This window comes from Chionomys nivalis, chromosome 7, assembly GCF_950005125.1.
Source record: "Chionomys nivalis chromosome 7, mChiNiv1.1, whole genome shotgun sequence".
Taxonomy (NCBI): Eukaryota; Metazoa; Chordata; class Mammalia; order Rodentia; family Cricetidae; genus Chionomys; species Chionomys nivalis.
The window spans coordinates 32,310,950-32,331,653 of NC_080092.1; the positions used below are offsets into that span (position 1 = coordinate 32,310,950).

Sequence of the window (20,704 nt, forward strand, 5' to 3'; positions counted from 1 at the left end):
TTCCGGAGGCTCCACACCTACAAACAACGACTCTGTTACTCCTGAGAACAGCCCATTGTCCTTGTTCCATAGAGTAGGAGCGCCTCCCCCGTCCACAGCATACCATCCGAGGCGCAGCAGAGAATGTCTTGGGAAGGCGGTACTGGTGGGCGCAGGAGAGGGCAGCGGGCACTCCTGGCCGTGCCGGTTATCTAGAGATAACCTCAGCCAGGTCTCTCGGGTCCCCTCCCAAGCCTAGACCCTCTCGATCGGGAGGAGGGCTTGAAGGTCCATGAGATCTTCCTGAAAGCCGACTTGTGGGGCTGGCCCCTCCGCGGTCTGTCCCTGCTGCACAGGAGCTGACCTTCATTCATCACCACCGTAGCCTCGACTTTCCTAAGACTAGAACACCTCTCCCTCAGGGCGCGCTATTCCACGCGCAAGCCGTGGCCCCGAGTCGGGCCCACCGAGATCCCGGGCGCTGGCCTCCCACCCCGCCCCCTCGTGGTGCTCCCAGCGGCAGCGGGTGATGCGGCCCCTTTAAATCCCGGTCGCCCCGCCCTTCGCCGTCGACTCGGCGGCGGTCCGGGATCCAGCCGGGCCGCGGCTCTTGCCGCCTTGCCCAACCCTGCCCGGCCCCGGCCCCGGCCCAGCCTCCGACCGAGGCCGCTAGCGCGCGCCGCGGAAGAACAGCCCGTCCGGCTCCCGCCCGTCCCTATTCCCGCCCAGACCGTAGCCGCCTTTCCCGGGCCCGCAACTCCCCCGCGCTCCGGGGCCGGGGCCCCCGCCGCCTCCCGGCCCCCGCGCCCCGGCCCCGGCCCCCCCGGGCCATGCGGCCTCGGCCCCGCCGGCGCCCACCGCGCACCGGGGGAGATGAGGCTCCGCAATGGCACCTTCCTGACGCTGCTGCTCTTCTGCCTGTGCGCCTTCCTCTCGCTCTCCTGGTACGCGGCGCTCAGCGGCCAGAAAGGTGAGCCCCCACCCCGTCGCCGCCCGCGCAGGCCCGCGCCGGGTGCACCTGAGCCCCTCCCATCGTCGCCCCACTTGTTTGCTGCTGGCATAACGAAATTCCCCGGGTCGGCCGGGCCGAGGAGGGCGGGCGAGCCAGCGGTGACCAGTTCCCGGTCTCTCCGTGTGGCGCTCTGGACTGGCCTCTCTGCCTGCGGTTATCCCATGCCAGGGGCGGGCGCTCCCACTGGCAAGTTAAGGACCTATGGAGTTCCCACCGAGGGCCAGAGGCACAAGGTCACGGAGGTAGTTGTAATCAGGGGGGGACCCAAAGAACGCGCGGCCGGCACAGACAAGAGCAGACACAGTGTTGTTGAGACAGGTAAGAAGAACAGTTAAGGCATCCATCCCCCTGCCCCATTCGCTGCTGCGCTCTGCTGCAGCCCTGCGCCTGTGAGTGCTGCTCTCCGGGGGGCCTACAGTCTTCTTCGTGGCTCTGGGCCCCAGGACTCCTCTGGAGGGCGTCCTGATCAACTAGCCCAGGAACCCCGATATGTGACCATTTGGTATGGTTTTCTTGGCCCATCTCAGCTCCCTGATACACCTTTGAAGCTTGGTCAGGCTGATGAATCTACACTATGACCTCTGGGCCTGGCCAGCCCTCTTGGGAGTAGAGGGCCGCAGGCCCTAACACTGTCCGGAGTTCCTCTGAGCTAGGTTGAGTTGCCCATCCAAAAGCTGCTTCCTTCCTGCCTGCCTCTGGTCTTCCTGTCATATCAGGCTGCAACAAGCTAGCCCTCTCCCTCCCTCAGACTGGTTTTCTGTTCCCCCAGGATATGCTAAATGAGCCTGGGGAAAGAGGCTAGGGGAACTTCTACCTCCCACCACCAGGCTCCTGCCGGGTCAGCCCAGTGCAGCCCAGCCTTCTCTGGGACTTGTCTTGTTTTGGTGGAGGCCTGGACTGGCCTTAAGAGAAGCACAAGCCTGGAACTCTGAAGAGATTTCCTAAAGCCTGACAGAGAGAGAGTGTGTGTGGTCAGGGCAAAGGCTTGGTTCTGAAATCTGTTTCCTCTACCGGGAGGGAACCAGGTGGAATATTGTGGGTTGTGAGCCTCAGGGGGTGTTTAAAATCCTGCTTGCAGAGTATTACAGGTCTCGTAGCCAGAATCGTCTATTACGGTATGGCCAGTGTTGTAGTACACCCCTGGGCCAGCTCCATCCCGTTTCCCTGGAATAGGAAACTGTGGATGGAAGCCCTCTGCTTCCCAAGAAGCCCTATCCTGACCTGCTCTACACACCCAGAGAGACCAAAGAGTCCCCAGGCCCTTATCCCTCACCTACCTCACTACCCAGCTCACCAGAGGTGTGGGTTGCCGGGATGGTCTAGTGAAGTCCCCACTATAAGAACAACCCATAGGGAGGCAGTCACACAGCTTGAGTTTCTGGATTTGAAGGATGCAAGGGCAGAGGGGACCCCCAGTCAGTAGACCTGGGAATAAGATCACTGGACTCTTACAGTGAGCAACAGCAGACAGAACCGGGCCGGAAGAGTATGGTGGGCCTCTCAGGGAGAGGGCCTGTGGAGTTCAGAGAAGTGACAGCAGCATGGGGACCTGGACGGCAGCCAGGCCCAGGAACCCAAGGGGCCCGTTACTTGCTGGTAAACAGTTGGAGCACTGGCCTTAGGAAGGGAGGCCAGGATAGGGATCCAGCGGTGTCCAGGCTTGGATGGTCAGGATGGTTCAGGGAAGTGCTACCCACCATGACCTACCTGAGGCAGTCTAATGTAGGCAGATCTTGGCTTACTTCCAGAGCAGAGCAGGTCTGAGATCTGTGCTATTTCCTCTGTCTCCTCCACGGCCCCCCTTAGTGTTGCTTGGGATACTGCCAGTGATACAGGCTGCCCTTTAACTCCACTGTGAGGGGAAGGCAGGGGCTTCCCATCCAGAACGAGGGAGGCACCTGTCTGTCTAGACCACTGTGAACTACCTCCCTGGCTGGCTCTGACGGCCTGGGTACCTCTATCCCTCCACCCTGTGTGCTGTTGGTATGGCCCAGTGCTGGGAGAGTGAGGTTGGGGGTGGGATCTCAGTGTTCAAGGGTCAGGTTTCCAGGGTAACCTGGCCCCTAAGCCCAGCTCTGAGTCTCACAGATCCTGTAACTCGACTCCCTCCCCCTTCAGGCTGTTCCTAAGCCTGGGTGTGGCCTGGGACATTAGCCCTGGGTAAAACAGGGTATAATATTGGGATGTGTGGGGGCTCCTCAGGTAAGGGATGCCTCAACAGAATCCACTTGACTTTTCTGTCTCCAACTCTCTTCCTTTTCCTCGGCACGCCTCCCCTTTGACCTGCCCTGGTTGCTCTGAGGAGGAAGTGTCCTGAAGTGACTCCACTTGCCTTGAGCCTCACCTTCCATCTGCAGGCTCTAGCGGCCACTCATCCCGCCTTCTGGGGCTGTTTGCCCACCAAGGATTTGATGCCTGGGGATGGGGTGGGTTTTGGAAAGGCTTCCTAGACTCAGAGAAAAGGCCTTGAAGGCTAGGGCCAGATGATGTGGGATCCAGGCAGAAGAAACAACTTGTGCAGAAGCCAGACATCTGACAAAGCAGAGGGAGGTGTACGTGGTAGCAAAGCAAGAGGGCAGAAGCTAACCAGACAAAGGCCTGACTACCCAGCCTGGCAGGCTGCCAGGGAGATGCTGTTTATCCCTCTTGCTGTTGCCCCCCCCCCCCCCCCCCCCCCCCCCCCCCCCGCCAGACCAGCGAGGCCAGGTGCTTCTCACCCTGGGGACTCTCCTCCACCCTCAGGCAGCTCCCCTCAGGGCTCCAATTACTCCTCCTATCTGGGCCCTGCTGCTGCTAGCTCTGGAGCAGAGCTGAGGGTCTGGCAGTTCTCCTTGTGGTGGCAGGGACCTTCTAGGTGATCCAAGGCTAACACAGTTCACTTGTGGTTGGGGCTCTGGCTGTGGACTGGTTGAGCAATCCCTGGGTTCGTTAGTCAACTTCATCTGTTGATGTGAGCATGGGGGTGGACTGGGCTCTGCTGAGTGGGTGTGAGGTAGAAAGAACCCAGTGAGTGAGCAATTAGTGACAACCATGGAAAAAGAGCAGCCCACCCCTACCCCACACACCACATACACACCACATACACCCTGCCTGAGCACACAGTCACAGGTACTGTTACCAGCCTGACTCAGACTTAGGGCGAAAGTCTGGGGAGGCTGGCTATAGTCTTAGAGCCTTAAGGATGGGGTTGTCTGTCATTGCAACCTTGAAGGGAGGGCAGGAGAGAGGCAGAAGGCTGGGGTTTAGGAGCTTCTTGAGGAAGAGCTGTGTCCTTGTGCCCTGAATTGGGTGTCTGACTCCCAGCAAGGGGCACAGTCTTCAAAAGCAAGCGGGGACTTTGGGACTCCATGGGTGGAGAGGGTTCAGTCTGAGGCGGTTCCAGCCAGTGCTTAGGACTGCCCCAGGCCTGGGAGGTGATCATACCCCCTCCCACCTTGGATACGTTAAAGGATGAGAGAACTGGCCGGGGAGAATACTCGCAATGCTAAATCCTCTTGCTGGGGCTTTTCAACCCCAGGCTGAACATCAGTGTAACTTCAAATGAACTGGTGTGTGTCCCCTAGTTGTGTGGCAGGCATACCTTTACAGGTGCGCTGTTGCACAGACAGGCATGCTGTGGGGCTGGGTCTGCAGGCAACTGTTCCCTGATGTTCGCCTATGTGTGTCACCTCCCTGCTCCCCACCAGGTGACGTGGTGGACATTTACCAGCGGGAGTTTCTGGCACTGCGAGATCGTTTGCACGCAGCTGAGCAGGAGAGCCTGAAGCGCTCTAAGGAGCTAAACCTGGTGCTGGACGAGATCAAGAGGGCAGTGTCTGAGAGGCAGGCATTGCGGGACGGAGAGGGCAATCGTACTTGGGGACGCCTAACTGGTGAGCTCCAGCGGGATGGGATACATGGAGGTCTGCAGAGCTGGGCTGTTTTCAGGCCCAGCAAAATCTGACCTGTCCCTTTCCCAACCACCCAGAGGATCCGCGACTGAAGCCGTGGAACGTCTCGAGCAGGCACGTGCTTCATCTGCCTACCGTCTTCCACCATCTGCCACATCTGCTGGCCAAGGAGAGCAGTCTGCAACCCGCAGTGCGGGTGGGCCAGGGCCGCACGGGAGGTATGGGCGTGACCCGGGAGGGGCGAGAGGCGGGCAGAAAGGCTGTCCCCGGAGCCCTGCCCAGTGTCACCCCTCCGCGCCCCTGCAGTGTCCGTGGTGATGGGCATTCCAAGCGTGAGGCGCGAGGTGCACTCGTACCTGACTGACACATTGCACTCGCTCATCTCGGAGCTGAGCCCACAGGAGAAGGAAGACTCAGTCATCGTGGTGCTGATCGCCGAGGCGAGTGGCTCAGGGCCTGGGGATACAGGAACATGGAGGGGAAGACACAGTAACGATCCACCAAAAAAGAGAAATACAAAGAGAACGGCATGGGGAACAAGGGGGACAGGGACACCAACAGAATTGCAGTCTTAGTTTCATTCGCAAATGGATCAAGACAAAAAGTTACAAAGATGAATCTTTGCACCCCCTTGTGGAGACACTGGTTATCTCGTTCCCTTCACCCCACACTCCTGACAAGGCTGTTTTCTGAGGAAACTGTGATCACGGCCAGGCTCAGCCCCTCATCTCTCTGGGCAGTTAGGACAGGAAGTCACTCACCCCTATATATGGGGACATCTGAAGCCCACACTCCTGCCCCTCCCTCTTCCAGACCGTTTTGGGTGGTAGCTAAGCTAAGCGTACTTGGTCTTCCTACAGACCGACCCACAGTACACCTCGGCAGTGACAGAGAACATCAAGGCCTTGTGAGTACCAACGACCAGAAAAGGTTGCTGGAGGGAGGGCAGCCGGATGCCTGCCTCCCCTAAGAGGAGACCTGCCTGTGGGGGGAGGGGCTTCCCTTCTCTGTTAGAGGGAAAGTGTGTGAGGGCCCCAGCCTTTCTGGAGCCCCAGTGCCTCAGGAGGCTAGTGGAGGAGAGGGGCTTTTGCTCAGTGAGCTTTCTGGGCAGGGCAGTCTGGAGAGCTCCCAACCTTCTTTTGCCCTTGAAGGCTGCAGACCCACTGAACCTTCTCCCACCTAGGTTCCCCACAGAGATCCATTCTGGGCTCCTGGAAGTCATCTCCCCTTCCCCTCACTTCTACCCTGACTTCTCCCGCCTTCGAGAGTCCTTTGGGGACCCCAAGGAGAGAGTCAGGTACTTATGCTCAGAGTCGCCAGCAGTCTGTTGGTGCCAGGCCATGTCTCCTTGGAGGACCCTGGCTGATGGGCGGGGTGGGGCCCACCTGCCTCAGGGGCTTCTCTGTGGCAGTCCCCTGGAGGTGGAGTTGTCTCTGCTTCTGAAGCCCCTCCCCCTGGCCCCCAGGTGGAGGACCAAACAGAACCTCGATTACTGCTTCCTCATGATGTACGCACAGTCCAAAGGCATCTACTATGTGCAGGTCAGCTGGAAGCTCTTCTCCTGCCCACCCTGAACCCTGATTGACTTTGCCCTTGCCTACTCTGCACATGGTCACACTTGGGGGAGGGACCCCACTTCTGCCCTGTGTCGGTCCTGAGTCCCAGCCCCCTACTGTTCCTCCCTGTGCAGCTGGAGGACGACATTGTTGCCAAGCCCAACTACTTGAGCACTATGAGGAACTTTGCCCTCCAGCAGCCCTCTGAGGACTGGATGATCCTGGAGTTCTCCCAGCTGGGCTTCATTGGTAGGCCACCCCGTGCTGGTCCCCTTAGACAGGTGATAGCCCTTCAGCCCCCCTATGCCCCTCTGTCTGCCATCTCTCAGCCCTGGTACCTCGCTAGAGAGCCTTGCTGGAAGTGCCCTCTGTGTGAGGATGTCCCAGAGTCCCCAGCCCTGCCCTGTCTTCTTGAACCCACACCTGCCCAAAGTCTGCCCACAGGCTTGCTGTGAGATGCTCCACATTGGCCCCCACGAGGAAGAAGAGGTAGGGTTTAGCAGTGTTTTCCACTCAACCCTTTTCCATGATTCCTGCCCTCAGGGAAGATGTTCAAGTCATTGGATCTGAGCCTGATTGTGGAATTCATCCTTATGTTCTACCGAGACAAGCCCATCGACTGGCTCCTGGACCACATCCTGTGGGTCAAAGTCTGCAACCCTGAGAAAGATGCGGTGAGCAGGCCATCTGCTGCCAGCTCACACTGTGTTCCTGGCCGTGCCTCTTTGGCAAGGATTTGAGAACACTGCTGGCTGAGGAAATCCCCAGGTTATCCTAAGGAAAGGCCCTATCCTCGGAGTCTGGGCTGAGCTAAACCCTAAGGTGTTAACTCTGTTCACAGAAACATTGTGACCGGCAGAAGGCCAACCTCCGGATCCGCTTCAAGCCATCCCTCTTCCAGCATGTGGGCACTCACTCCTCACTGGCGGGCAAGATCCAGAAACTGAAGGTGGGGTAGCCACAGAGTTTGATAGAGCCCTGGGGAGGCCAGGCTGGGGGATGCCACTGATGCCTGCTGCTCTTCTCTAGGATAAAGATTTTGGAAAGCATGCTCTACGGAAGGAGCATGTGAACCCCCCAGCGGAGGTGAGCACAAGCCTCAAGACGTACCAGCATTTTACTCTGGAGAAGGCCTACTTGCGAGAGGATTTCTTCTGGGCCTTCACACCTGCTGCAGGAGACTTTATCCGCTTCCGCTTCTTCCAGCCACTGCGCCTTGAGCGGTCAGTGCTCCCTGGGGAAGGGGACAGGCTGAACACGAGCTAGAGGCCTCAGCGTGTATTTCTGGGTCTTTAGATACCCCTTCTATAACTCCTGAGGGAATTATCTGCCCCCATCACCACCTAACCCCACCATGCCTCGGTTTCCTTACTGAAAAGCACTCCCCACAGTAGCATTAACTGCCTTGTGAGGACTAAGGCAGAGCTATCTTTAGGTACTTGGTGACAACCATCACCACAGCCTCAGGGTAAGGCCCTGGCTGCCTGGCGCACAGCCCATGTACTGTCCAAAATGGTGCCCAGTATCCCCCAGCACCTGGAGGCCCATCTGATCTAGCCTAGGCATGGCCTCTCTGCTGGACCTGGGCAGTGTGCCCGGGCAGTACCTCACCTTTTTATCACGGCTCACTGGCCTGCTTGGCGCCTGCAGGTTCTTCTTCCGTAGCGGGAACATTGAGCACCCAGAAGATAAACTCTTCAACACTTCCGTGGAGGTGTTGCCCTTTGACGTGAGTGTGGTGGGTATGGGTGAGGACTGGGGCTGCCTCCTCCTGGCCAGCCACTCCAGCCCTGCGGCTTTGTCCTCAGAACCCGCAGTCAGAGAAGGAGGCCCTTCAGGAGGGCCGCTCAGGCACTCTCCGGTACCCTAGGAGCCCTGATGGTTACCTCCAAATTGGTGAGTAAGGCAGGGCCTGTGTGGGATGGGCTTTTGGGTGTGGCTTTGTTTTTACTTCTAGGTATCGCCCTTCCACAGGCTCCTTCTACAAGGGTGTGGCCGAGGGGGAAGTGGATCCTGCCTTTGGGCCCCTGGAAGCACTGCGCCTCTCCATCCAGACTGACTCCCCGGTGTGGGTCATCTTGAGTGAGGTGAGATCGGCTGGGTGCCGGGATGGGACCAGCCTGCTAGACCATAAGAAGCCCCGTGACACCTACTCATCTTGAGCCTGACTCTTACAGATTTTTCTGAAAAAGGCCGACTAAATAGAAGGTTTCCAAGGGTGCTCCATGGCCGACTCTGGAGCCCACGGTTCCAAGGGTGGTGTTGCTGCTGCTGCTGCTGCCGCCGCCCCAAAGGACCAGGCATATCCACCCCACCCAAAGGGTTCTGCCTGGCAGGCGGCTCGGGCTGGCCTGGGGTCCACCGCTGGCCCGGAGGCCCCAGAAGCTGGTGCTGCGCCGGGCCGTGAGAGGAGACAGGCGGCCCCCACACTGTGCCTGAGGGCCGGCCTGCTGCCGCCCAAAAAGAACCGAACCGAACCGTTTGCCCCTGGCCGGTCGGCTTGAGCCAGGCCGTTTTAGAAGAGCTTTTTCTTGGGCGCCTGCTGTTTGCGGCGCGAACACTGGAATGCATACACTACTTTATGTGCTGTGTTTTTTATTCTTGGATACATTTGATTTTTTCACGTAAGTTCGCATATACTTCTATAAGAGCGTGACTTGTAATAAAGGATTAATGAAGTGTATGCCTCATAGGTGCTTGTTCTGGCCAGGCACTTGCCTGTCTGCCTCTCTGTATTTGGCCTATCCCCCATGGCCTCCCGCTGGGAGAGTCTCCTCCAGTGCAGGCTGACTACTTAGTGAAGGTGACTTCGATCTCTGTTGTGCCAGAGACTGAGTCCCAAACCCCCTTTTTTTTTTTTTTTTTTTTTTTTTGGTTTTTTGAGACAGGGTTTCTCTGTGGCTTTGGAGCCTGTCCTAGAACTAGCTCTGTAGACCAGGCTGGTCTCGAACTCACAGAGATCTGCCTGCCTCTGCCTCCCAAGTGCTGGGATTAAAGGCGTGCACCACCATCGCCCGGCCCAAACCCCTTTTTTACCATGTCACGTGTCCCAGTGCGCAGTTGGCATACCTCAGCGTGATCTCATCCCCACTTAGCAGGAAGGTTTTGGCCACTGAGTCAGTAACTGGGGCTTTCATGGACCCAAAGTTGTGCCTACCTGTTCTGTAGGAATCTGCTTCCAAAGCATTCTCTTGTCGTCTTGGGGTGGCATCATGGCACCCACCCCAACTATTGTAAAGACCTGAGCCCCTGAATGCTTCAGTGGGGGAGATGTTGGCCAACTTCTTTCCTGTTCCCCCACCCCCTTTCATGGTGGTCCTCAGTGTCTTTCTCCCTGCTCCTCTTCCCTTGGTCTCATGTAGTAGAACCCTGGTATGTGTGTGTGGCAGGGCCAGGAGTTGGGGGTACAGAGGAACTGAGACAGTGAGGCTGCCCTGGAACTCACGGTAGCCCAGACTGGCCTTCAGTTTATGTCACAGCTTTCCAAGTACTGCAATTGCAACCAGGAACCACAGCATCTGGCTCATTTAGAGACTATAGTCTTCTCTAAAATAAATGGGCCATCTTCACCCACCTCAGGGCCTTTGCACACAATGTCAGGCCTGTTTGAGAAGCATTTTCCCTGGCCAGCTAGGATAAGAAAGTCCTTTAGAGATGTTTTGTCAGCAACCTTCCTCAAGTCCGGCCCTCCTCAAGCACCCTGAGGTCCACTTCAGAGAATGTATCACTGACTACATTCCTGGTCAAGCTCACGCTATGTGGGCCTCCACAGGGACCGTGAACACCTACACTCATCTGATGTTGGAGATCTAGGGCTGATCAAAAACAGGAACTCATTTCTCACTTGGGGAAAAACCAACTGATTCTAGTTGTGAAGTCGGGGCTGGGAGTGGAGGACAACAAGGCACACAAGATTCCAGTAGCTGAGGTTCAGCCTGAGAGGAAGCAGAGCCCCAATCACAGAAAGGAGGGTGAAGGGTGGCTATCTCTGGAAATAAATGTCAAGGCAGGGGTAATGGCGCAGGCAAGGTGCTGTCTAGAGGAGGGTATATATAGTGAGAGAAGCTCCAATCCAAGCAAGCCCACGCCGCCTCCCAAAGCCTGGCTACGTCTGTCGGGGGATGGGGCCCCTGGTAAGTAAGCAACCTTCTCCGACCCAGAGAACGTAGGCGGGACAGTCGTGGGAACTTTAATTAGAAACTGAGATTCGAATGCGGGCACCCCTGCGTTTTGCTCTAAGCTCTTCTCCAGTAGCGCTGACTCGGAGGTCCTTCGCCTCAAGCCATCTGCAGGAGGGCCTGAAGTCTTCTGAAAAGCGCTGCCTGTAGCGTGCCGGGGAGGAAGTGGACCAGCAAACCCAGCGCGGCCATCGCCACCAGCAGCCAGAGCGCGCGCGCGCTCGCGTACAGAGGAGCCAGCCTGCGGGCGGATCTCAGCGGGAGTTTAGGCAAGGCCGGCCTCGAGGACCAGGCCCCGCCCCCGTCCTGCCAGACTGCCCCGCCCCTCAGGCTCAGGCCCCGCCCACCGTGCTAGGCCCGCTTCCTCGGACTAGGTCAGCCCACCTGCGGTCCCCGAAGGCTATTTTTCCCCGGGTCCCCTGCCGCCGCTCACCGCCTCCCACCCGCAGAGCCGCGTCCGGGAGCGACCCTTCCCTGCCGAGCTTTCCGGGAAGTCTGGCCTGAGTTACCTGAGCTGCGCCGAGCGCGCGTATCCCTGGAAGTAGCGGAGGCGCGCGAACAGGTAGAACAGTCCGCACAGGGCTGCAGCGCCTGAGAAAGGCCAGGCAAGCGCGGTGAACACGCGCGCCCGCCACCCGGGGACCACCCCCGAGCGCACCCCCGCGCCGTCCCGCACCTTCGTGGAAAAAGATGCCGGCGACCCAGAGCGTGGCGAGGAACAGCGGGAAGTACTCGCTGCAGTTCACCCTGCGAGGGACGGGGTGGGTGAGCGCGCGGCCGGACTGGGCTGACACCCGAACCCGCCCGGATCCGCCACACTCACTGGGCTCGGAAGACGCGCTCGAACTCGGGAGGTCCAGAAGTGAGTGGCGGCGACACGTGGAAAGCCCTGCGCGCAGAGATCACCTGCAGGGAGAAGTAGGCTACGGCCGTGGGGACGTGGGAGTCAGGTGTGGAGCCTAGGGTAGACCCTGTCCCCTAGCCCTCTTCCCCCTGCCTCTCGCTAAGCGACTCCCTTCTAACTCCCTCCTCCGACCCGCCCCATCAGCTGTGTTCACTGGAGAGGCCCAGTCGGCCCGGCCTGAGGATTGACTGGCATGAGGCTGGCACCAGTAACACCTGTCGGTGGGAGGAGCGACAGGAGACTACTGAACTATTTGACTTGCAAAGCACAGGCAAATGCCCACCTCCCGTTCTGCCGGTCTGGACCCTCAGTCTTTTAGTTCCTGAGAAGCCAGTGTCCCAGGACAGAATTGGCACCAGGAACAGGAAGCTCACGTCCTGTCACTAAGAGACCCTAGTTTCCCTTCTACAGAGCCAGCCAGAAGGGATCCTGCCTCAGGCCAGGCTTACTGAAGCTTGGGTCTCAGTGCCACCAAACAATGGCAGAAACTCTTGTCTCAGTTTCTGTTTAAACATCAGGAGCCCAGCTCTACCCAGCAGATACATGCTCCAGGTACCTGTCCCAAGGGCTCACTCCATCTAAGCCCATAGCTATCCGGCTATGCATCATACTCCCAAGCAGACACCAGCCCCCACCACAAGGCAGGTGCCTGACACGCTTTCCTCAGTGGCCCCTTGGCAATTTTGCCATCCTTCATCTGGTCCCTTGGCTGTGCACTCCTCTAGACCCTGACCCATGTCATTTCCCACGGCTCCCCTGCAGACATTCCTTTGGGGCTTCCTCGCTCCAGGGAAGTGTTGGCCCCTTAGCCAGGACTCGGGCCCTTTGACACCAAGACCCCAGTAGCTCTTGAAGAGTTTGGACTTTGGTACCAGGAGCGTGGGCTGGAAGTGCCCTGTCTTTCACCTGGGCCTAAGCGTAGGCCTGTCAGCACCCCCATTCCCTAACCCAAGGACCTGAAGGACAGACAGCAGACTGCACCCGCCTCCCAGACAGGAACCAGCGCACCTTGCAACAGAACTCCCAAGAGGGTAACAGTAGCTAGAAGAGCCACGTCTTCCTTCATGGTGCCAGTCACCGGCAGTCAGCTGGAAGGTTCTTATCAGCCAGTGTGCTGCTTAGAACTGGCCCAGGAGAGGAAGAACCTCAGTACCCACCCCACCCCTTCTCAGTAGAGGCGGGGAGGGGTGGGGGCCTGATTGTATCCACAGAGGCAGGAAGCCTGGCCAGGCTGGGAAGGTAGAAACCAGGCCTGTGACAGCTCGGCCACTTCCCTCCATTGTTCTTGACCCTTCTGGGTTTAGTCCTGTGATAGCGGTGCTCAAACTGCTCACCCAGGCCCACCCTAGCCTTGGATGCTTCCAGCCATCACGTCCTCCATGCCCTGTACCTCGGTAGTTTCCCAGTGACCTTTCAGACCTGCCCTTATTCCTGGGTTCAAGGTCAGGCTCCCAGCCCTGACCTCTTCCATACCTACAATTATTTAACCTGTATAACCTGTACCTGCACCTCTACCCAGGGCCACTCTGTAATGCGTAGTGCTGACACATTCTTCCCAACTCACTTTGGCTTCATACTGCTGTCCAAGTGTCCTCAGCCACCCACTCCATTCTTTTTTTTTTTTTTAAATATTTATTTATTTATTATGTATACAACATTGTGTCTGTGTGTATGCCTTCAGGCCAGAAAAGGACACCAGACCCCATTACAGATGGTTGTGAGCCACCATGTGGTTTCTGGGAATTGAACTCAGGACCTTTGGAAGAGCAGGCAATGCTCTTAACCTCTGAGCCATCTCTCCAGCCCCACCCACTCCATTCTTGCTCCTTCTCGGCACCCTGAGGCCCACCACCCTCAGAACCCCACAGGCTCATGAATAACAGCTTCCATCCTCGCTCGGGCTTTGAGGGAACATTAGTCTCTGGGCCAGTGTGTTTACCCAGCATCCCACCCGGCTCAAGGCTTAGCCCCGTCCTTCCCACAGCAGACAGAGCTGACAATTCCTCCGCTGCCAGACTTCTAATGTAGACACGTGTGCCAAGGCTGATGGGAGAAAGCGAGACCCCGTTCTGGAAACTTCATTAGCAGTTTGGAAAAGAAAGCTCAGCTGATAGAAGCTGAGGATTCACGTTGGTGAGCCCTTGGGGCCCTGGGGCCACCCCCTCTGATGTGTGCAAGGCAAAACAGTCACTTCTCTTTTCTGATGAAGTTGGTTTGAGGCAAATCTGGTCAGCAGTGGCAAAGTCCAGATTAGTCTGGAGCCGCAGGTGAAAGGAACAGACCAGCGTAGAACAGGAGAGGGTGGGTGCTAAGGAATTAACTGCCTCAGTACCAAATGTACATCTCCCGCATAAGCTCCTGCAGCCGGCTTGGTTATATTAATGGGAGTCTTCAGACATCAGGGGCATCCTTGGGAGCTGTACCTTTGCCACAGAGCCAGCCTCCTTCCTTGCTCTCCTTAAGCCCAAGGGCCAGCCTGAGGCCTTGTCCCTGTGGGCTCTCCCAGAAGCTCTGTCACTTTGTTCATCATTGTGCCCAGGAAATCCGATGAGTCCCAGCTGGGGCTCTGCAGGCTTCTCAGGGCAGAGTTGGGTTTTATGCTGGTCCCTGCTTTTCACCAAGGTGTAATAACAATAGCCGGTGCTCAGTGATAGAGGAATGGGCAGGACACAAGCATCCCATGGCAAGATGGGCTGTATCCTCATGTGCTGTCTTGCCTTTTAACCCCCTCTCTCCCTGAAGCTGCCCTGATGGCAGCCTCCTCTGTCTCCGCTCCCAATGCCAACTGGATATCCTGAAGTTTGGAAGCCAGGCATTGGCATGGCACTGGCAGGCAGTCCTCCTGTATGCCCATGTGAATGAGGTGCCTGTGTGCATGCCCATCCACAAGCAAACGTATCCGTGTGTCTGTGCTTGAGGGTGTGGGTGCTCATGGGTACAGGCTTCAAGCCAGTCTGTGTTTGTGCTACTTCAGGCTCAGCTCTGCCAAGCTGGCATTTCCTCCGAGGTTCACATATCTGCCCATCCATTCTCTCTGGCCTGGCAACAGGAAATAGAAGCCTGACATCAGCAACTCCTCAGGAAGTCTGTGAGCAGATGTTTAGGGCAGAGACAAGGGTCTCAGTCTCTTGTTGGAGGAGGGAGGCTGCTTGTTGGTTCCCACCCAGCTAGTTTAGACCCGAAATAATCACACAGATACTGTATTAATTAAACTACTGCTTGGCCCATTAGTTCTAGCTTCTTATTGGCTAGCTCTTACATCTTAATTTAACCCATCTCCATTAATCTGTGTATTGCCACATCGCTGTGGCTTACCGGGTAAAGTTCCCAGCATCTGTCTCCAGCAGATCCATGGCTTCTCTCTGACTCCACCCTTCTTTCCTCCCAGCATACAGCCTAGCTCCCCGCCTCCCCCCCCCAGTTCTGTTCTTCCCTGCCATAGGCTCAAAGCAGTTCTTTATTCATTAACAGTAACCACAGCACACAGAGGGAAATCCCACATAGATCCCTGACTCTCTCCTGATCTCCTTTACTCCTATCCTGTGCTCTAACTTCGTCTAATTTCTGAAGGCTCTACTGGGCCTGCCTACACTCTAACCAAAGAGCTGTATGTTATGAATACCATTGGTTAATAAAGAAGCTGTCTTGAGCCTGTGATAGGGTAGAATAGAACTAGGTGGGGAAAACTAAACTAAATGCTGGGAGAAAGGAGGTGGAGTCAGAGAGAAGCCATGTAGCCCCGCCAGAGACAAATGCCAGTAGGAATCTTGCTGATAAGCCACAGCTGTGTGGCAATACAGATTACTAGAAATGGGTTAAATTAAGATGTAAGAGTTAGCCGGGCGGTGGTGGCGCACGCCTTTAATCCCAGCACTTGGGAAGCAGAGGCAGGCAGATCTCTGTGAGTTCGAGACCAGCCTGGTCTACAAGAGCTAGTTCCAGGACAGGCTCCAAAACCACAGAGAAACCCTGTCTTGAAAAACCAAAAAAAAAAAAAAAAAAAAAGATGTAAGAGTTAGCCAATAACTCTTGGCTAATGGGCCAAGCAGTGATTTAATTAATACAGTTTCTATGTGGTTATTTTGGTTCTGGACAGCTGGGACAAAGAAGTGGCTTTACTATAACAAAGAGCCAGTCCAGCAGGCACCAACATCATCCTCCCTGAGCCCTGAAAGATATACCTTTTCTGACTCAGCCCCTACATGGCGCTGCGAAGTCTTCTGGAGATTGAGTTCATGAGTGACCTCTGACAGGTGGGGAGGCCAGCAGACCACAAGGATGGAAAGGAACCATTGTTTCTGCACTGGACCTAGCAGCTGTGCACAGTCAGACCCTTGACTCTAGGCTGGACATGAAAGGTGCGTATATGCCCTTGGGAGGCTGGGGCGAGAGGAGGGAGAGTCTCGGACCAGCCTGGGCTACATAAGAGGCATGCTTCTATTGTAGACTGCAGGTAGGAATTCCCACATGCCATTCACCAGCTTTCTCCAATATTAAAATACTGTGTTGTGTAACCAGAACACAAGCCTGCAAGCCAACACAGTAGCACGGACAGAAGGCCACCAGGCCAGTTTATAGCTTGTATCCGTGTTTCCTCAGTTTTCCCACAAAGAGTGCCAAGGCCTCAAAAGATGCTAAGTTCTGTCAGACACACAAAGCCATGTGTTGTTTGATTCTATAAGCATGAAGCGGCCAGAAAAGGCAAATGATACTATAGACAGTACAAAAATCATTCTGTGATTCCCTGGGGCTGAGAGCATTGGGTGGCTACAGTGTTGGTGTGTGTGCAACACTGGAGGTTGGACTTGGGGCTTTGCACATCTTCAGTAGGTGTTTTACACATCATCTTCAGCAGGTGTTTCACCATTCAGCTATGCCCCCAGGCCATTTTTCACCTTATGTGTTTTTGGCAGGATCACTAAGTTTCCAAGGCCTTAAACTCACTCTGGCTCAGGCAGGACCTTGGTCTGTGCTCTTCCCCTCAGCTGGGATTATTGACATTCACCAAAAGGCCCATGGCCATTTTAAAAGACCAAGGAAGGTGTGGTGGCACACTCCCTTAATCTAGCACTTGGGAGGCAGAGGCAGGCGGATCTCAGTGAGTTCGAGGCCAGCCTGGTCTGCAAAGAGAGTTCTAGGACAGCCAAGACTGTTATACAAAGATACTCTGTCGGCCGGGCGGTGGTGGCGCACGCCTTTAATCCCAGCACTTGGGAGGCAGAGGTAGGCGGATCTCTGTGAGTTCGAGACCAGCCTGGTCTACAAGAGCTAGTTCCAGGACAGGCTCCAAAGCCACAGAGAAACCCTGTCTCGAAAAACCAAAAAAAAAAAAAAAAAAAAAAAAAAAAAAAAAAAAAAAGATACTCTGTCTCCAAAAACCAAACTTCTTCCCCCAAAAAAGAATGTATTCTTTTCATCCAGGCCTTCTTCCCCAGATGCCAAGCTTTTAAAAAGTGACAATATAGGGGCTGGAGAGATGGCTCAGAGGTTAAGAGCACTGGCTGCTCTTCCAGAGGTCCTGAGTTCAATTCCCAGCAACCACATGGTGGCTCACAACCATCTGTAATGAGATCTGGCACCCTCTTCTGGCGTGCGGGTATACATCAAGGCAGAATGTTGTATACATAATAAATAAATAAATCTTTAAAAAAAAAAAAAAAAGTGACAATATAGTTACTGACCCCAGTTATTAGTACTGATGTGAGCCTATTCACTAATCTGTGCATTGTTCATTTTCATCACTAGAGGCAAGTTATTTTATAGAGAAAAGGCTTTTGTTACGGACACAGAGTCCAAGTAGTCCACATAGTTCCAAAATACAGGCTGCTGGGGACTGGGAGCTGCTGGGGGCGCTGTGTCTCACTGTAGAATAGTGTGTGTGTATCTGTATGTTCAGAATCCATGTGCTTCCCTTGTGGTCACACTACCTTTCCTTTCTTTATGAAGCTTCGAGGGTTCAATCCTGAGGGATCCACTCTTACGAGCACATCTAACCTAATCACGTCCCGAGGCCTCGCCGCTAGATACAGTAACCTGGTTAGCATCTTACTCACGAACACCATGAACACAGGGCTCTGAGAACACAGGGCTTAAAAAAATAAAAAATAAAAAATAAATAAATAAATAAATAAAAAGAAGAAGAAGAAGAAGAGAAAGGGGCTGGAGAGATGGCTCAGTGGTTTAGAGCACTGCCTGCTCTTCCAAAGGTCCTGAGTTCAATTCCCGGCAACCACATGGTGGCTCACAACCATCTGTAATAAGATCTATAATGAGGTCTGGTGTCCTCTTCTGGCCTGCAGACATACACACAGACAGAATATTGTATACATAATAAATAAATAAATATTTATATTAAAAAAAAAGAACACAGGGCTCTGAGAATCAGACTCCTACAGGACCTTGGAGGAGACACATGGTTATAGTGTAGACCATATTCAAAGTTCCACAATTACCTCAGAGTGTCCTTTTTCTAGTCCATTGTATTTCACTTACATCCTAAGTGAGATACAAATCCTCTGTCTGGATTTGGTTTTTGTGGGGACAGAGTCTCTCTTTGTAGCTGGGGCTGGCCTGGAACTCATAGAGATCTGCCTGCCTCTCAAGTGCTGGGACTACATGTGTGTGCCCCCACACCTGGCCTTTGTTTTTCATGCTCTTGATACTGTCTAGTGTCTTTGTAATCAATGCTGGATATTGAGTGCATTCAATAATTTCAAGACAGAGTGGTATGAGGCAAAGTTTCATGTACTAATGGATCCCAGGCTGGCCCCAAACTCACAATGTAACCAGCTAAGTATTACTTCAACTCCTGACCTTCCTGCTTCTACTTCCCACATGCTGGGGGTCACAGGCATTTGTTACCATGTTTGGTTGCACACATTGGTTTTGTTTTGTTTGTGATACAGGGTTTAGTAGTAGTATGACATTAAGCTCTTTTGGGGAGTCCACCACTCGCAAATGAATCACACACGGGATCTTTTGTTATTGTTTGTTTTTTATTCTTTAGTTTTTCGAGACAGGGTTTCTCCATGTATCTCCAGCTGTCTTGGAACTCACTATGTATCTAGGATGGCTTTGAACTCTCAAAGATCGCCTGCATCTGCCTCCCTGAGTGCTGGGATTAAAAGCATGCAATACCACTGCCTGGCAGGAGTCTTAGTCTTATTTATAAACATCCAGCCAAGAATGTTTCTTGGCTGCTTTTCTTTTCTACTCCCCCACGTCCCCACGAGACAGGATTTCTCTGTAGCTTTGGCGCCTGTCCTGGAACTAGCTCTTGAAGACCAGGCTGGCCTCGAAATAACAGAGATTCTCTGACCATTCTTCGGTCAAGGGGCATTTAGGTTGTTTCCAGGTTCTGGCTATTATAAACAATGCTGTTATGAACATAGTTGAGCACATGTCCTTGTGGCACGACTGAGCATCCTTTGGATATATACCCAAAAGTGGTATTACTGGGTCTTGAGGAAGGTTGTTTCGTAAATTTCTGAGAAATCACCACACTGACATCCAAAGGGGTTGTACCAGCTTGCATTCCCACCAGCAATACAGGAGTGATCGCTTTATCCTACAACCTCTCCAGCATAAGTTGTCATCAGTGTTTTTGACCTTGGCCATTCTTACAGATGTAAGATGGAATCTCATAGTTGTTTTGATTTGCATTTCTCTGGTGACTAAGGATATTGAAATTTTCCTTAATTGTCTTTCAGCCATTTTAGATTCCTCTGTTAAGAGTTCTCTGTTTGCCGGGCGGTGGTGGCGCACGCCTTTAATCCCAGCACTTGGGAGGCAGAGGCAGGCGGATCTCTGTGAGTTCGAGACCAGCCTGGTCTACAAGAGCTAGTTCCAGGACAGGCTCCAAAACCACAGAGAAACCCTGTCTCGAAAAACCAAAAAAAAAAAAAAAAAGAGTTCTCTGTTTAAGTCTGTAAACTATTTTTTTTTTTTTTATTTTTCGAGACAGGGTTTCTCTGTAGCTTTTGGTTCCTGTCCTGGAACTACCTCTTGTAGACCAGGCTGGCCTCGAACTCCCAGAGATCCGCCTGCCTCTGCCTCCCGAGTGCTGGGATTAAAGGAGTGCGCCACCACTGCCTGGCTTGTAAACTATTATTTTAATTGGATTATTTGTTCTTTTGATAACCAATTTCATGAGTTCTTTCTATATTTTGGAGATGAGACCTCTGTCTGATGTGGGGTTAGTGAAGATCTTTCCCCATCCTGTAGTCTGTCATTTTGTCTTGTTGACCGTGTTCTTTGCTTTTACAGAAGCTTTTCAGTTTCAGGAGTTCCTGTTTATTAATTGTTTCTCTCAGTGTCTGTGCTCCTGGGGTTATATTTAGGAAGTGGTTCCCTGTACCAATGCGTTCAAGTGCACTTCCCACTTTCTCTTCTATGAGGTTCAGTGTGGCTGACTTTATGTTGAGATCTTTGATCCATTTGGACTTGAGTTTTGTGCATGGTGATAGATATGGGTCTATTTTTATTCTTCTACTTGTTGATATTCAGTTATGCCAGCATTATTCGTTAGCTATGTTTTCTTTTTTTCCATTTGATATTTTTTGCTTCTTTGTCAAAAATCAGGTGTTTGTAGGTGTATGGATTAATATCCTGATCTTCAATTTGGTTACATTGGTCCTCCTGTCCGTTTTTATGACAGTACCAGGTTGTTTTCAGTACTGTAGCTCTGTAGTAGAGTTTGAAGTCAGGGGTTGTGATATCTTCAGAAATTCTTTTATTGTACAGGATTGTTTTGGCTATCCTCGGTATTTTGCATTTCCATATGAAATTGAGTACTGTTCTGTTGAGGTCTGTGAAGAATTTTACTGAGATTTTGATGGGCATTGCACTGAATCTGTAGATTGCTTTTGGTAAGATTGCCATGTTTACTATGTTAATTCTACCTACCCAAGAGCATGGAAGATCTTTCCACTTTCTAGTGTCTTCTTCAGTTTCTTTCTTCAAAGATTTAAAGTTCTTTTCATACAAGTCTTCACTTGTTTGATTAGAGTTACTCTGAGATATTTCATGCTATTTGTGGCTATTGTGAAGGGTGATGTTTCTTTGATTTCTTTCTCAGTCCTTTTATCATCTGTATACAGGAGGGCTACTGATTTTTTTTGAGTTAATCTTGTACCCTACTACATTTCTGAAAGTGTTTATGAGTTGTAGAAGTTCCTTGGTAGAAT

General features: G+C 53.5%; 2 protein-coding genes across 2 annotated transcripts; one reads left to right on the forward strand and one right to left on the reverse strand.

Moving 5' to 3' along the window:
- The first annotated feature begins 515 nt into the window (after positions 1–515).
- Mgat4b (alpha-1,3-mannosyl-glycoprotein 4-beta-N-acetylglucosaminyltransferase B) lies at positions 516–9,120 on the forward strand. The gene is made up of 15 exons (XM_057776293.1): positions 516–949; positions 4,678–4,863; positions 4,959–5,099; positions 5,188–5,321; positions 5,742–5,788; positions 6,065–6,178; positions 6,347–6,422; positions 6,572–6,686; positions 6,981–7,111; positions 7,279–7,386; positions 7,467–7,660; positions 8,088–8,166; positions 8,246–8,333; positions 8,412–8,524; positions 8,615–9,120. Exons 1-15 carry the CDS (start codon positions 853–855, stop codon positions 8,636–8,638), a joined length of 1,647 nt encoding a protein of 548 aa, XP_057632276.1. The 5' UTR covers positions 516–852; the 3' UTR covers positions 8,639–9,120.
- Positions 9,121–9,467: 347 nt separating this feature from the next.
- Positions 9,468–12,648, reverse strand: Ltc4s (leukotriene C4 synthase). Its single transcript, XM_057775810.1, has 5 exons — positions 12,528–12,648; positions 11,439–11,538; positions 11,292–11,362; positions 11,125–11,206; positions 9,468–10,856 (listed from the first exon to the last, which is right to left on the reverse strand). The coding sequence occupies exons 1-5, from the start codon at positions 12,583–12,585 to the stop codon at positions 10,715–10,717; spliced, it is 453 nt and encodes a 150-aa protein (XP_057631793.1). The 5' UTR covers positions 12,586–12,648; the 3' UTR covers positions 9,468–10,714.
- Between the last annotated feature and the right edge of the window lie 8,056 nt (positions 12,649–20,704).

Coding starts and splice junctions, on each gene's coding strand:
- Ltc4s (XM_057775810.1), bottom strand. CDS start 12,585: ATGAAGGAAGACGTGGCTCTTCTAGCTACTGTTACCCTCTTGGGAGTT. Junction 11,539..12,527: donor CTTGGGAGTTCTGTTGCAAG/GTGCGCTGGTTC, acceptor CCACGGCCGTAG/CCTACTTCTCCCTGCAGGTG. Junction 11,207..11,291: donor CGGCATCTTTTTCCACGAAG/GTGCGGGACGGC, acceptor GGCCTTTCTCAG/GCGCTGCAGCCCTGTGCGGA.
- Mgat4b (XM_057776293.1), top strand. CDS start 853: ATGAGGCTCCGCAATGGCACCTTCCTGACGCTGCTGCTCTTCTGCCTG. Junction 5,322..5,741: donor TCGTGGTGCTGATCGCCGAG/GCGAGTGGCTCA, acceptor GTCTTCCTACAG/ACCGACCCACAGTACACCTC. Junction 8,167..8,245: donor TGGAGGTGTTGCCCTTTGAC/GTGAGTGTGGTG, acceptor CTTTGTCCTCAG/AACCCGCAGTCAGAGAAGGA.